Genomic DNA, 14,860 nt, shown 5'->3' on the forward strand with positions numbered 1-14,860 from the left:
TTATTCCGCCTCCGATACTATACAATGTTGATTGCACCAACTTATCAGACTCGAGTCGTGTCGAGACGCTTCATCATTATGTACACTCGAAAGTTGCACTCGGTAGAAACAAGCCCAAGTAAAGCGCCTAAAAAGGAATTCCCGCCAAGCCCAAAGAAAAAAGCCCACGCCAGAAGAGGTAGAATCCGGGCCTAAACCACAGCACAGCTTAAAAATCCCCGCCTAGCGAAGGATAATGGGCAAAAAAATAAATAAATAAAACCAGCATTGCAATCACCGCAGAGAATGCTGAGCTCATAAATGCAGCCTGTGCGCCCGGGGAAACAAGCAGCACCACGAAGTATAACAACAATCAAGGAAAGGCATATGTATTGTGCCCCCGAGGCAGAGGATGACGAGCAGAAAAACATCATGACCGGAATTTTCCCCGATGAAATAGACAACACCGACCATCCTGTCCTATCCCGTCCATGATAAGAGAAATAAACCCCCAAAAAATAATATGAACCGTCTATCCGTGCGCGGGACCAGACGAAGCGCCAGCGAACTCCGTATTGGTGTTGTTGAGAGAGGGGAGGGAAGGCCTAAGAATTACTAGGCACGCGGCCGGTGCAGCCCCGCACCGATCCGATAGGCTTCTGTCCCATCGTCGACAAGGGTCTCCTTGAACCATTGATGCTTCAGGGCCTGCTTGGCTGTGATGCGGTTCTTCGGGTCATAGACGAAGATCTTTTGCAGGAGGTCGAGGAACTGGCGATTGTATGGGGTATTGGTGGGAATGAACTCCTATCATAAGGATTAGTCAAACTCGAGATGGCGAAGACACCCAAAAAAACTCACTGTCAGTGCTTTCATCGCTCGCACATACTTGCGCGAAGCCCGCGTCGTCTCGTTATTAGGATAGTCCAGTTTACTCCGGTTGAAGTACCTGTAAAAGTTAGGTTTCGTTCACACAGACATGAAACGACTGGACTTACTTCGCTGCGGAGTTGGTGTGACTGCCAGACCGCCCTCCTTGCATGACCTGCCGGACCAGCCGCGAGTCAATCCGAGACCCAATGACGGCTTCCATCATGGCCAAGTGTTCGAGATTGTCGTGCGTCTGGAAGAGCGCATCGCCGGTAAAGAACTCCACCAGAATACATCCGATACTCCAGATATCACACGGGAAACTCCAGCCGAGGTTCAGGATGATTTCAGGCGCGCGGTAGTGCCGTGTGGAGACTACGGAGGAATGATACTCGTCATCGAAGGTGGCCGATCCGAAGTCGATGAGCCGGATCTCGGAGTCGAGAAGGACGCGGCGCTGGCGGGCGTTGCGGGACGTCGCATGGGAAGATGAAGGGATGGTGCGGTTGTAGGTGAAGGTCTGGTAGGCATTGCTGACGAGGAGGATGTTTTCGGGTTTGAGGTCGGTATGGATGAGGTTCAAGTCATGAAGGACTGGGTGGTCAGCTAGATGTTTTGTGGCACATGATAAGGAAACTTACACGCAACACTCGTGAACAGCTGGCGAGCAAATTGTTGAATTTGACTGCTTGGGAATGGCACGAAACCATTGCCCTTTAAGAAGTCAAAGACGCTTTGTCCCAGCAAGTCGGTGACGATGCAGATGTGATTCCGAAAGTCGAAGCAGTCGCGGAGGTGGATGCACTTGTTGCGGTTCTGCTTGTCATTCGAGGAGAGCGTAGACAGCACCCGCAACTCGATCCGCGACGCGTCGCGATACTTCTGGATGGAGCGGATGATCTTGACGGCGCAGCGGGCCTTTCGGTGCTTGTCGTACGCCTCCACTACTTTTCCGAATGTGCCCTGGCCAAGGAGTTTGATTATGGAGTCTGGAAACTAACGTCAGTCCTGTTCGCCGCGCCAATTCGAGCAATCCTCAACTTACATCGATCTGTCAACGGCGTGTCGGGGGTCACAATGTAGTGGCCGTCGTCGTCGTCGAACTTGTCGTGTCGTGCACTCGTCCACTGCAAAAGACTCGGTCAATAACAGACAAGACAGAAAGAACAGAGGGATACAAACATCGCGAATTACAGGTACTGGCACATCTTTGGCTTTTATAGGCGGTTTGGGCGGCGGAACGTAACTCAAGAAAGCGTCGCCTCCGGTTTCCAGTTCGCGCTTCTTCTGCTGCTCATCTCGGGCAGATTTCCGCGTGGTCACTCGCTTTCGCTTTTGGCCAACATTGGCATCTTCGTAGTAGACACCATTGCTGGCCCCTGTGCTGCCCTGCGAACCGAGTGATGTCGGCGCGGTCGTATGTAAAGAAGTGGTCCGGTCCGTCGATAGCGAGTGGCCAGAAGAGTCATCTCCGTAGGCTTGAGGATTGATCGAGAATGACGGCCGATCGTAGTAACTCAGGTCATACGCGGTCTCGATTCCCGTGCGTCTTCTCTTGCCGGCGGGCTGCGAAGGAGGCGGTTGGGCGGCGGGGACACCGTGGGCAGGAGGGGGAGGCGGAGCGGCCTTGCCAGACTCTGGAGCAGGGCTGTCGTCGATCACAATGACTTCTTTTGGAATGCCATTCTTGTAGAATTCGCCCCAGTCGGGCTTCTTCCTCCGGCCCCCATGGGACGGGGCGGCACTAGAACCGCTTGGGCGTGACGCCATCGCGGTTGGAGTCGAGGTAGTCGGAGCGACTCTGGAAGGTTGGGTGTAGGGCACGGTGGAGGTAGTCGGCGAGGGTACGTTGTAGGAGTAGGAGTTCGCGAGGCGAGCCCCTGCGGCGGCGGCCGTGGTCGGGTACGACGTCGTCGACTGATAGGATTGGTGGTGTGGATAACCGTAGTGCTGGTGGTGAGTTGGATGAGTGGCAGTAGCGGTAGACGGTGTAGACATGTTGTAAAAGACAATCGCGGGCTCTCGCTTTACTCGACAGGCGGTCGAGGCGGGTTGTGGAGGGCAATGAGGGCTTTATGGGTGTCGCCCGAGGGCGAGTCTCACGGCGAGTCTCTGGCTCGATTTCTCGCGACCAAAGTGGCTCCCAGGGGCGTCTAGCAGACCAGCCGCGCGAGAATGGAACGGGAGTCGGACGTCGAGAGAGTGGGAGGAAGGGAGAAATTCGCACAGACAGCAGAGACGTGAGGATGACGGGTGGAGGCGGTCGGGGGTGTGATCGAATGGGGGTACGGTAGTGGGCTCGTCAAGCGAAACACATAATCCTCGGGGAGGCGAAGGATCAGGAGGGAGGAGGCAGCAGATACATTAGAAAGGAATCGGTTGTCATCTGGGTTTGGGTTGGAAACGGAGTGTGTGGCAGCGGGAAGAGAGGGGGGGGGAAGAAGCGAAGGGTCGAAGCCAGCAGCAGATGAGTGATGATGCTACTGGCGATCCTGGCTCAACGTCTCTTCACCACAACAACCACCATTACATTCACCGATCTAGGACCTCGATCATAATCCTACTAGGTAGTCCATAGGACTACAAGAATAATTATGCCAGTCGAAATAATCATAACAGTAGACAATTCATTCACGGCCCGAATCACCCTTTGGATTCACCACGACCATTCCAATTGTGAGGAATGATTCCGAGCCCTCGCGAGTCTGGTCTGGTCCCGCCACCGGCAACGATGGACAGACTCTGTGCGCCAATTCCGGCTCGTCTGGCCTTCCCACTTCTCAGAATTACTGCGAGACTCGAAATAATTGTCCCTCTTCAAACTTATCTCTCATGTTACCTTCATAACTCTTCTCCCAAGCCAACTGATTGCCAGTCAGCTGACCGGTTCCGGATTCCAGCTGACTCAGCTAGTCTACATTCGGAGACAAGTCTCTACTTGGAGTGGTGGCTGGAAAGGGCCTGTTGAGCGGTTGAGAAACAGCAGAAGCTTCGCTGCACTGCATGTCTCAGGCGGCGCAGAGACACGGGTCGATCAGGTCGAGGAGCCTTCCTGGTTGCGGTAAACGTCTACCAGCGCAAGGGGTGCCGCCCGGACAGCTGAAAATCTATGTAGGCGCCGCAGACGTGACTGGCCAGAACTCATCCAGTAGTCGGAGTTAGTATCTGTCGTGTATCGGTACTTAGACTATATCAAACTCCACTATTTAGCCGGGCCCCTTTCTTTGCTTGTCTATCTCTCAGCCTCGATCAACACCAATGAAACTAAATATGTCAATAGAGCGATCAAAATGAATATGCTCTATCGAGAGGGGTTCGTAAGGATTCGTTCACACGGGTCGGTCTATTATTCAGGACTGCAAGGATACACTATCGTGCAAAGACGTATATATCGCCGCAGGTGTCCCAATTGATCTCGAGGGATGCAGATATCGAAGAAGAAAATACCAATTCTTGAACCTGGTCTCACTTTTCCTACTGGTAAGTCGCATTGCTTTGACACCGGGTACGACCTGAGTGGAAGTTGGCCGTGTACCGTCAATCATTGGGGTTGAGGCGCAGCGGCGTTGATGATCCCTGCAGTATGTATGGAGATAGACATCAGCCACACTTCCATTCAATGATTTCAACGATCCAATCAAAGATGCGAGCAAATTCGGACCGATATATGCCTTCCTATTTTGAATCGGCAGGCCGTCAATAACCTTATTTCACTACGTATGTCTATAGCTAGCCAACCCAGGTGTACGGAGCACAGCACAAATCAAGCAAAAAGACCACCGCGGAGCCAATAAAGACTTAACAGCTAGAATAGACGAGCAACTCCCGTCTCGAGGTACCGAATTTAGGGCCTTCCCAAAAGGATTCGAACTTGACCGCCAGGATTCCTGCGACTTAATTTGGATGCCTTGGGGCCGGCCGTCGCGCTGGTGTCCCGATCGGGCGTGGCTGAGCCGATCCTACCACGGATTTGGGTTTGCTAAGCTCATCCCCGTCAGCCCTAACGAAGTGTTCTGTCGCCCTTTGAATTTTGGGGGCCCAACAAGTGCCGGCGCTCTTTACTCAATGAACACCGTTTTCGGTAGGAATCGCGAAGTAGGCAAAGCCAGAAATATAAATTCGCCCACTTCCCACTTGATTCTTCCCATCTAAACAGATCATTGATTCCCACCTTTAACCTAACATAGCTTAAACCCGCACCATGCCAATCGTCAAGAGAGCCGTCCGGGGTGTTGCGGCGGGCATTGGCCTGGCCTCGGAGAGCCTCCACGCTCGCAAAATGAAGAAAGAGGGTAATGAACAAGCCCAATCGCCATCTGAAGACGCTGAGTCAGAGAGGAGTTTGTCGCAAGACAACAGCGAGCCGCCAGTATACCGGGCTGAGCTATATACATCTCAAGAGCATCTCCCCGCCCAAACGACGGGGGTCATTCAGAACGACGAGATTGACGCTCTCGAAGAACAATGGGAGCTCGATGAAGCCCAGGACGAGCTGCAGCAGCAGCATTCGATAGAGAGAAAATCCTCCGATGCTTCCACCGAGGAGGTAGATGAAGCAACTCTGGCTACGGACTTTCTGCGCGACCACCCAGCGCCCCCACCTTATGTACCCTATGATGAGCCATCCGCAAGACCCCCAAAGCTATCGGCACCTGTTGTTCTGCCCCAACGCAGACCGAAGAACCAGGACCGCGGCTTCATTCGCGCATATCCGCCCGTGCTGGAGAACTATGGCATTGACCAGGCTACGTTCCTTGACTTCCTCGATACGGCCGAGAAGTCGACCAAATCGGCTCGCTGGCTGCAGGCTATCAATTTGGCTTCTCTGGCTACCATACCCCTACCCATTGCCACGGGAATGGCCATCGGGATTGCAATCCAGATCGCGACCGACGTGGCGATGGCAGTGGAGAATCGATACCGGTGCGCTTGTTTCTTGCTCTCTCACTGATTTCACCTAGCATAACTAACCCTCGGTCCCAGATCGAGCCGCTTCTTCGCTAAAATCAACAAGGAATTCTTCCAGCCCCGCGGCCTGTTCTGTCTGGTCATGACCTGGAACCCGCAATTGGCAGAAGATCCATCGACAGTGGTCGATCTAAACACTAGCGTCGCGAAGGCTGCTGGTGGCGGCGGTGGAGATATGCTGAGTCGTCTCCAGTTCAAGTTCAAGTCGTCCGATGGGCAATCCTACGGCGATCTCTTCCCAGAGGTGGCGCCGCTGGTTTTCCCATCGCTTGACCAGCTAGCCTCGGCCAAGGACGCAGAGACGAAGCTCTCTAAGACTAGGCAGCGCCATCAATTCGTTGCTGAATACCTAGACAGACGGGCCCAGGCTTCCTTTGTGAGTTTCTCCACACCGTCGGTCGCAATCAACGGACATTGGAATTAACAGAAATAATCACAGAGGGCGAAAAACCCAGACAGTGTCTTGAACCAAGGCGCCGAACCTAAGTTTACTTCGCGTTATGCGGATCCCACCCACCCTGCAGCCAGCGGGGATCTTCTCGGCTTGATTACGGGCGGGCACCTCACACGACGGAATGGCAAAGAGACGATCCGGGGCTGGAAAGCTGCTGGTCGTGAGAGAATGATGGATGTCGGCCGCGCGAATAGCGATTATCCCAGCGAGGATCCAGATGACTATCAACGTCACTCGAGTTCGAGTTCAAACTCGCCTGCGCCGTATGCTCCATACGGTCGTCGACGACGCGGACTGGTGGGAGGGTTGATTGATGCAGGCAGGGCTCAGGGTTCTCGCCATGCTGGTCGACGTGAACGGAAGGGCGGCTTGCTGGCACAGGGAAAGAAGTTATATCAGCAGAAAGTGTTGTATCTGGTTATCGTGGACATGCCGTCGGATGAGGATATGGCTCAAGCACGGGCGGACCTGGGACTGAGCGCTTAAGAAGAGTAAGAAAGTTGTTACGATACACTTGAGATACCCGCATTTGAACTTGTCTTTCATGCATTGTTCATCTGGGCTACCCACAGATTTTTGACCGTACGTAGGTAATGAGACCAGTCTGTAGGCAGGGAATGAAGTGTCATCAATACGAAGCCGTATGGACCGTCTCTCATTCGACTTTTAGTACATGCGGACCCTCACAATAGGGGGACAAGAAATACACAAGAGACCGAAGCAACCCAAAGATGAATTCCTCCGCCGAACGCCACGAAACCAAAACTCACGCAGGCAATGCAAGAACTCCGGAAGGGGGGACCATTCCTCCACTAGAGAAAGAAATTAGAGGCACAAGAAAAAGAAGAAGAAAAGGTACAAGTGTGGATCAATCCCCCCGATCACGATCCTCCCTCGGATCTTTCAGATAGCCCTTTTGCAAATGTTTCATGCCCCGACCATCCACCTCGAGCATAAACAGAATGTCCCGCACTTGAATACCCGATCCCTTCTCTTGGTCTTCACGCCACGTTCCGAGACGCCGCTTGGGTTGGCTGGGTGTAGCTTCTCCAAGTTGAGTCGGCTTGTCGGGCGTAGCAGTCGGCGTTGAAGGAGCAGGACGCGCGGCAGAGAACCCGCTGGAGGTGCCACCGGGTTTGAGCCATGAATATGACTTTTTGGCGCCACCGAACCGGCGGGTTGAAAGCATGCTGTTGGTGGCCATTCGCGCGGTCTCCACGGATTGTTGGTGTTGCTGAACCTCGCTGGCCTTCGCGTCCATAATTTTCTTCTGTTCCTTCTTGCTGATAGACTTTGGATTAAAGCTAGGTGCCCGCTCGCCGATAGGAGTCGAGGGCGCGGATCCCATGTCAATCGAGTCGGATCGTCCAGGAGTACCCTCGCCGAGAATAGCACTGGCACCGCGCTTGTTGCGCTTGGCCTCACGCCGCTCCTCCAGCGCTGCTTCCTTTCTGGCAATAGCCCGATATATTTCGTACGGACCTAAATTGCTTGTTAGTAAAGGACGCAGAAATTGAGTATAGTAACATACGCTTTAGTGAGGCCTTGGCAGCCCCGGCATTCCCGGCAGTCGGACCGAGAGGCTGAGCGACATCGCCCCATTCCGATGGGATAGCACCATGCGAGTGTGCCCGGCGGCTGCGGGCCAGTGTCGAAGAATAATCGACCACTCCCCTCAAGCGTTCTTCGCACGAAAGAGACAACAGATTCAGGATGTCAACCAAGGGCGCACCTTCCTGGTTCAGGATAGTTTTCCCACTTCTCACCACTGCACTGCCATCTGGGCCCGTTACTTCGATGGGTTGTGGCCGGCCCGGGACGGGATGAAATAGGCCCTCTGACGGGATGCGGACTCCAAGCTCAAACCCCCGCTTCTGCAACTTTTGCTCAAGGAGCTTGGTCAATAAGAACGGTTCCTGAAGATGGTACTGCGCCCGCCGCGCAGCCTCGGTATCTTGTCGAGTGGGCTCATTGGGATCCTTGAACGGAACAGGTATTTGTGAAGCTGACTCTGTGGAAAAGGATTCCTGCGGTGTTGCTGGTTTGATCTGAGGCAGGTCGCTGAAGCTAGCCGAGGCGGACAGTGTCCCCGGAGTGGACACTTGAGAGGAAAAGGACGTATTGATGGGAAGAGGTGCCGGTGTCTGTGACGATCGCTGAGTCGGCTGCGATGCTGTATTGGGCCCTCCGAAGCTGCGCGTGAGAAATGCCTCTTCCTCGCGCACGTCGATACCGGACGAGGCCAGAACATCCGTGAGCTCCGCAGCATCTGTCACCTTGTCGGCAGGTCGAGAAGGTGGGCCCATGGCGCCCGGGGGCGCAGGAGCAGGGGCGGCGGGAGTGGACGGCATGCTGTTCATCGCTGATCCGTTCATCGATGGTTGACCCTGCGGCAACTGGAGCGAGCCGAAACTCGGGGAAGCGTAGGGTGACTGAGAGCCTGACGGAGGAAGAGGAGACAGACGAGGTCGCTTGGATGGTGGAGGGACTGGTCCGCCGTTCACAGGAGATCCCGGGTTGGGAGAGGGAGATGAGACGGGGGGAGAGAACGGTTGAGAGAACTGGGGCTGCTGTGGCGGGGGAGCCTGTTGCTGCTGCCTGGGTTGCGCCATAGTGAGATAAATCCGACAGATACCTTCAGTTGATGCAACAGGTTACTGCGCACACCCACGACGGATATGAAGGGAGGCAGACGACCACGCGTGGTTGGAGTGAGCGGATTGATCGTACCGCCAGCTTCCACCAAGTGTGACCATCTCAGGACGAAGGGTTGAGCATGGAAGCGATGGGCAAAGTGAACTGAGAGGACAAGTAGTTATGGAGGAGGGAGGGAGGGAGGTGACGGTTAGACGGGGGATCACTTCGGGTCGAGCTTCCTGCCCAGCCTGAGTTTGTTCCGCGTGATCACGTGTGAGATTATGTCAGACGCCCTTCCGCCCTGCTCTGAATCTCTCTCGGCAACATTGAGACTCTCAGGCGTCTTGTCGCGCCCAGTCATGGCTGTTCCTTCTTGCGCGTGTTCATTGATTGATGCATAGGGCGGCAATTGACTACATTCCCAGAATTCTAGGCAATCTCCAGGTAGTCCTTGAGGATTCCATACACGGTGAATAGCGACGCGCTCTCAGAGCCCTAAGCAATTCCTAGATTGCGCCTTCGCCAGGTGAATCCCCAATTTCGTCATGGCGGCCAAGCGCAAGGCCTCGGCGATCGGCGCCGTGGATGACGAGCCCGTGGACCCGTCGGATGAGCTGGCGTTCTATTGCCTGGGCGGAGGCAATGAGGTTGGCCGGTCATGCCATATCATTCAGTACAAGGGCAAGACGGTGATGGTACGTTTCATGTGTGTTGGGGCAGACCGAATAATAACCGAAACCGATAGCTCGACGCCGGTATGCATCCCGCCAAAGAGGGATTCTCGGCCCTCCCCTTCTTCGACGAGTTCGATCTCAGCACGGTGGATATTCTTCTGATCAGCCAGTATGTCGGACCCCCTTGTGTTTTCAGTCGGAGCAGGACCAGTGGTTTCATGTATCTGAGAAGAGTCCAATACAAATCACTCTGTTCCTGCTGTACTTGTATCTACATTCGTCTATGCAGCGGGCTAATCTTTTGCTTCCCAGTTTCCACGTCGACCACTCCTCCGCTCTCCCCTACGTCCTTAGCAAAACCAACTTCAAAGGCCGTGTCTTTATGACACATGCCACGAAAGCTATCTACAAATGGCTTATCCAAGACAACGTTCGGGTCAGCAACACATCATCCAGCTCGGATCAGCGCACAAATTTATACACCGAACGAGACCACCTCTCTACACTCCCTCTCATCGAAACCATCGACTTCAACACCACCCACACCATCAACAGCATCCGCATCACGCCATTCCCCGCCGGCCATGTCCTCGGCGCCGCCATGTTCCTGGTCTCGATCGCCGGCTTGAACATCCTGTTCACTGGCGACTACTCTCGCGAGGAGGACCGGCACTTGATTCCGGCTGAGGTGCCCAAGGGGATCAAGATTGATGTTCTCATCACAGAATCCACATTCGGCATTTCATCAAACCCGCCTCGGTTGGAACGTGAAGCGGCGCTGATGAAGTCTATCACGGGCGTTTTAAACCGCGGTGGTCGGGTTCTGATGCCAGTGTTTGCCCTCGGACGCGCGCAGGAACTGCTTCTTATTCTCGACGAATATTGGGAGCGGCACCCGGAATTGCAGAAAATCCCCATTTATTATATCGGCAACATGGCCCGACGATGCATGGTCGTCTACCAGACCTATATCGGCGCCATGAACGACAACATTAAACGCTTATTCAGGCTCCGGATGGCCGAGGCCGAGGCTTCTGGCGATAAGAGCGTGAGCGTGGGGCCATGGGATTTCCGATTCGTCCGAAGTCTGCGAAGCCTGGACCGATTCGACGATGTTGGGGGCTGTGTAATGCTGGCGTCGCCGGGTATGCTGCAATCGGGCACGAGTCGTGAATTGCTCGAGCGCTGGGCTCCCAGTGACCGGAACGGTGTGGTCATGACCGGCTACAGTGTGGAAGGCACCATGGCAAAGCAATTGCTCAATGAGCCCGATCAGATTCCCGCCGTGATGTCTAAAGTGGCCACTGGCCATGGACGCGGCCGGGTCCCCGGAGGCAATGACGAGGAGCAGAAAGTGATGATCCCACGCCGATGCACGATTGATGAGGTTAGTTTCGCAGCTCATGTTGACGGCGTTGAGAACCGGAACTTTATCGAAGAGGTCGCTGCGCCAGTAGTGGTGAGTCTTATCCCCTCGTCCTCAAATCGCTGTCACTAATATTCTCCTAAGATTCTTGTTCACGGAGAAAAGCACCAAATGATGAGACTCAAGTCGAAACTGCTTAGCCTTAACGCAGACAAGACAGTCAAAGTCAAAGTATACACGCCTGCCAACTGCGACGAGGTCCGCATCCCCTTCAAGAAAGACAAGATTGCCAAGGTCGTCGGGAAGCTGGCACAGATTGCTCCCCCCACAGAAGAAAGTGATAGCCAGCTCATGGCAGGTGTCTTGGTTCAAAATGGATTTGATCTAAGCCTCGTTGCTCCGGAGGACCTCCAAGAGTATGCCGGTCTCACCACGACAACCATCACATGCAAGCAACACATCACGCTCAGCTCCGCCAGCATGGATCTGATTCGCTGGGCTCTGGAGGGTACCTTTGGCGCGATTGAGGAGGTCGGAAACCAGGTTAAGAAAGCCGATAGCGACTCGGAAGGCTCTCACCCAAAATCGGAGGCTGCCGATGAGGAAATTCCGATGGAATCAACACAGACTTTCCTTGTTATGGGCTGTGTCATTCTCCGCCACCACCCACGAACCCGCGAGGTTGAACTGGAATGGGAAGGGAACATGATGAACGACGGTGTCGCCGACGCTGTCATGGCTGTTCTTCTTACCGTCGAGAGCAGTCCAGCCTCGGTGAAACGTATGTGACTTCTAACCAAATTCCGACAAGCTGCTGACCATTTTCTTTAGAATCCGCAAAGGACAAGCATCACCACCACCATCATGGCGATGATGACATCGCCGCTCTCCCGAACCCCCATTCCCAAGTCTCAGCCGACGAACGACTGACGCGCCTTCTGATGATGCTGGAAGCGCAATTCGGCTCTAACATTGCCCCCATCGAACGCCCAAGAGTCCCGACCGAGCTCGTCAACGGTAAACTAGAAAATGGCGACACAGACAAAACGACCGATCCCGAGCGCGTGGCTGATATCGAGTCTGCAGAACTTGACCGACTTCATGCTTTAGGTATTCCCGTCCCCGGTCTTGAGATCCGAGTTGACCAACACGTGGCACGTGTTTGGCTTGAGAACCTGGAGGTGGAATGCACCAATGCTATTCTGCGGGATCGTGTGCGCGTCGTTGTCGAGCGGGCTGTAGAGACCGTTGCGGGGCTGTGGGCTGAGGACTCCATGCCCCGGGAGGTGACGGCACCCAATGGCTCTGCTGAGGAGCAGATGGAGGTCGACGTGAAACAGGTGGCTGCCATTGAGGCTTAGGGTTGGTGGGGTTTGCATCTGTACAATAATGGCTAGTTACTCTCGAATGGATCTGAGATGACTTTACGGGTATTCTGCGGAGACAAATTGTGAAGTAGATTAATTGAATTTCTCGAAGCCACTTGCGATATCTATTTCACGCTTTAGACTCAAATTGACATGTCGTTGATCAAGAGTGGGGAGGTTGGGTAGCTATTCTTTTCACATTCCCAAATCCGCAAAAACAGCATCTAGTACTCTCGCCATCACCTCCACGATCGTATCGATCTCTTCCTTAGACACGTTGTAGGGCGGAGCCAGCACGACGTGGTCACCACGCACGCCATCTACCGTGCCAGTGCAACCATAGAGCGAGATCGCATACTCCGGCCGCAGACCTTTCTCTTGAATCAAGAACGACAAGCGCGCCTCGGTATCGAATGGCTCTTTCGTATCCTTGTCCTTGACAAATTCAACCTGGAAACGCAGCGTCAGCAACCCCTCCCATCCGTGTCTACATGTAGGCATCTCTACTCACCCCCCAAAACAGTCCTTTCCCGCGAATATCACCCACATACGGATGCGCTGCCAACCGGCTCCGCAGCCGCTCTTCAAAATAAGCGCCCATGTTCCGCACGTTCTGCAGCAACCCTTCCCCCTGGATAGTCTTCTGCACCGCCAACGCCGCAGCACACGAGATCGCATGACCCTGATAGGTCTGTCCGTGTCGGAAAGCGCCCGTGCCTTTGTCCATGGTCTGCACGATATGATCGGCGATCAGAACCCCAGAGACAGGCGCGTATCCTCCACCCAAACCCTTGCCAATAGTTTGGATATCTGGCACGACATCTTCTTGCTCCCATGCATGCAGAGTCCCGCACCGGCCCATGCCGCTCATGATCTCGTCGAGGATCAGGAGTGCGCCATGTTTCGCGCAAACGGCTTTCATGGCGGCGAAGTAACCCGGTACAGCGGGGACGCAGCCCAGGGCCTGCATTCAATCATCTGCATTAGTGACTCTCAGGAATCATATTGAGGGGCAAAAGGGCAACGTACGGCGCCTACGACGGGCTCTGCGATGAACGCGCACACATTCTCCGGTCCCACGCGCTGGAACTCCGCGTCCAGCTCGGCGGCGAGACGAGCAACGTATTGTGCGTCGGACTCGCCGTCTTGCTTGCCGCGGTATGCGTAGCAGGGAGAGACATGCGATGTGTTCTTGGATAGAAGAGGCTCAAAGGGCTGTCGGCGAAGGACATGGCCTCCGGCCGCTAAAGCGCCCAGCGTGGTGCCGTGATAGGACGGCAGACGGGATATGAACCGTGTTCGCTGCGGCTGGGGGGATGTCAGCTCGAGGAAATATTGGCGGGCTAGTTTCAACGCAGCTTCTACGGCCTCGGAACCTGGATGGGTCATCAGCGGATAGGGCCATGGATATCTGGAGGGGTTGCCTGACCGGAGCTGACGACGAAGAGCTTAGACAATTTCCCGCCGGTGGAATCTACCAACAGCCGAGCGAGATCTTCGGCTACTTGAGTGCCAAAGAAGGCAGAGTGACAGTATGATATCGTGTCGATTTGATCCTTCATGGCCTGCTTGATCTGCTCGTGGCCATGTCCCAGGCATGCCACGGCCGCGCCGCCGGTTGAATCAAGAAATCTGGTCCCATCCTCGAGGAAGAGATAGCTGCCCTTGCCTCCGACGGCCGACTTGGGGATGGAACGAGTGTCCCGGTGAAGGACGGCACTGGATCGTGGCGGTGTCATGGTGGATGTAGAAGGGAGGAAGCAAACGCATGACTCACTGCTTGGAATGTGCGGGGAGAGTGGGTTCGGCATGCCGAGTGATAAATCACATCCATCAGTTACGTACCTGCATGGGAGGTGCAACTATACGACGAAGCAGGGGATGCGTTACAGGGGTCGCGGAAGACCAATTCTCCGATCTATAAAGGAAAACCACGTGGACATCCCACTACCACTACCACTGTCAACATGGATCTCCCGGGATGAAGTGCAAGCCCACTACCTCATTGACGTGTCGAAAATTAGATAGAGAGAAATGAGACTGAAACAGATGAGGACGGATCACGACAGGTCGAAAACTAAGCGCCCGTGATCCAATTGAGACATGTGATGGTCCCCAATCGACTGGGTGAACTCATTTCCCGCCATCACGGTCGGGCTGGTGGGCGTATACATGTAGGATCCTTTCCTGATTGCGACACGGCCGCAGAGTCTCCCACCCCTCCTAGCCCACCGCTCTGCCCCTCCTCGGGAAGCGCTGCGCGAAAGGGAAGGTTTACCTCACTGGGACCCCACCGACACACACCCTCCTGGACCCCTCCATGGACGTCCACCACCAATCTGCCGCCCCACGATTGAGTAATGGGCTGACGAGTGAGACGAATCAAAGGCTGTTTCATCCTCTGTCTCCTGAAAGCTTGCCCTCCCATCGATCGAGAGAAGGAACGTGTCGGTTGCGTGATGTGGCACGCGCTAGTCCCTGAAGTGATTGGCTCCGTTTCGCACTACGTTGGATGCCCCTCCTATATAAGCCCCTCCTCTCCCTC

At 54.6% G+C, this 14,860-nt stretch overlaps 5 protein-coding genes across 5 annotated transcripts; 2 read left to right on the top strand and 3 right to left on the bottom strand.

The window, feature by feature from the left end:
- Positions 1–594: 594 nt before the first annotated feature.
- N7510_001554 (putative protein kinase (Lkh1)) lies at positions 595–2,847 on the bottom strand (the record flags this gene model as incomplete). Its single annotated transcript, XM_056973481.1, has 6 exons — positions 595–786; positions 841–928; positions 978–1,443; positions 1,491–1,838; positions 1,895–1,976; positions 2,032–2,847. 6 exons carry the CDS (start codon positions 2,845–2,847, stop codon positions 595–597), a joined length of 1,992 nt encoding a protein of 663 aa, XP_056838598.1.
- Positions 2,848–5,050: 2,203 nt separating this feature from the next.
- On the top strand, positions 5,051–6,757 carry N7510_001555 (uncharacterized protein; the record flags this gene model as incomplete). The annotated part of the gene is made up of 3 exons (XM_056973482.1): positions 5,051–5,772; positions 5,833–6,193; positions 6,257–6,757. 3 exons carry the CDS (start codon positions 5,051–5,053, stop codon positions 6,755–6,757), a joined length of 1,584 nt encoding a protein of 527 aa, XP_056838599.1.
- A 382-nt stretch (positions 6,758–7,139) lies between these two features.
- N7510_001556 (uncharacterized protein) lies at positions 7,140–8,883 on the bottom strand (the record flags this gene model as incomplete). Its single annotated transcript, XM_056973483.1, has 2 exons — positions 7,140–7,753; positions 7,803–8,883. The coding sequence occupies 2 exons, from the start codon at positions 8,881–8,883 to the stop codon at positions 7,140–7,142; spliced, it is 1,695 nt and encodes a 564-aa protein (XP_056838600.1).
- A 570-nt stretch (positions 8,884–9,453) lies between these two features.
- On the top strand, positions 9,454–12,309 carry ysh1 (cleavage polyadenylation factor subunit YSH1; the record flags this gene model as incomplete). The annotated part of the gene is made up of 5 exons (XM_056973484.1): positions 9,454–9,603; positions 9,654–9,751; positions 9,895–11,041; positions 11,093–11,729; positions 11,780–12,309. 5 exons carry the CDS (start codon positions 9,454–9,456, stop codon positions 12,307–12,309), a joined length of 2,562 nt encoding a protein of 853 aa, XP_056838601.1.
- A 201-nt stretch (positions 12,310–12,510) lies between these two features.
- Positions 12,511–14,126, bottom strand: N7510_001558 (aminotransferase, class III; the record flags this gene model as incomplete). The annotated part of the gene is made up of 4 exons (XM_056973485.1): positions 12,511–12,765; positions 12,827–13,279; positions 13,345–13,691; positions 13,745–14,126. The coding sequence occupies 4 exons, from the start codon at positions 14,124–14,126 to the stop codon at positions 12,511–12,513; spliced, it is 1,437 nt and encodes a 478-aa protein (XP_056838602.1).
- Positions 14,127–14,860: the final 734 nt, after the last annotated feature.

Source organism: Penicillium lagena, assembly GCF_028827675.1.
Source record: "Penicillium lagena strain IBT 129212 chromosome Unknown utg000001l_segment0_segment0, whole genome shotgun sequence".
NCBI lineage: Eukaryota > Fungi > Ascomycota > Eurotiomycetes > Eurotiales > Aspergillaceae > Penicillium > Penicillium lagena.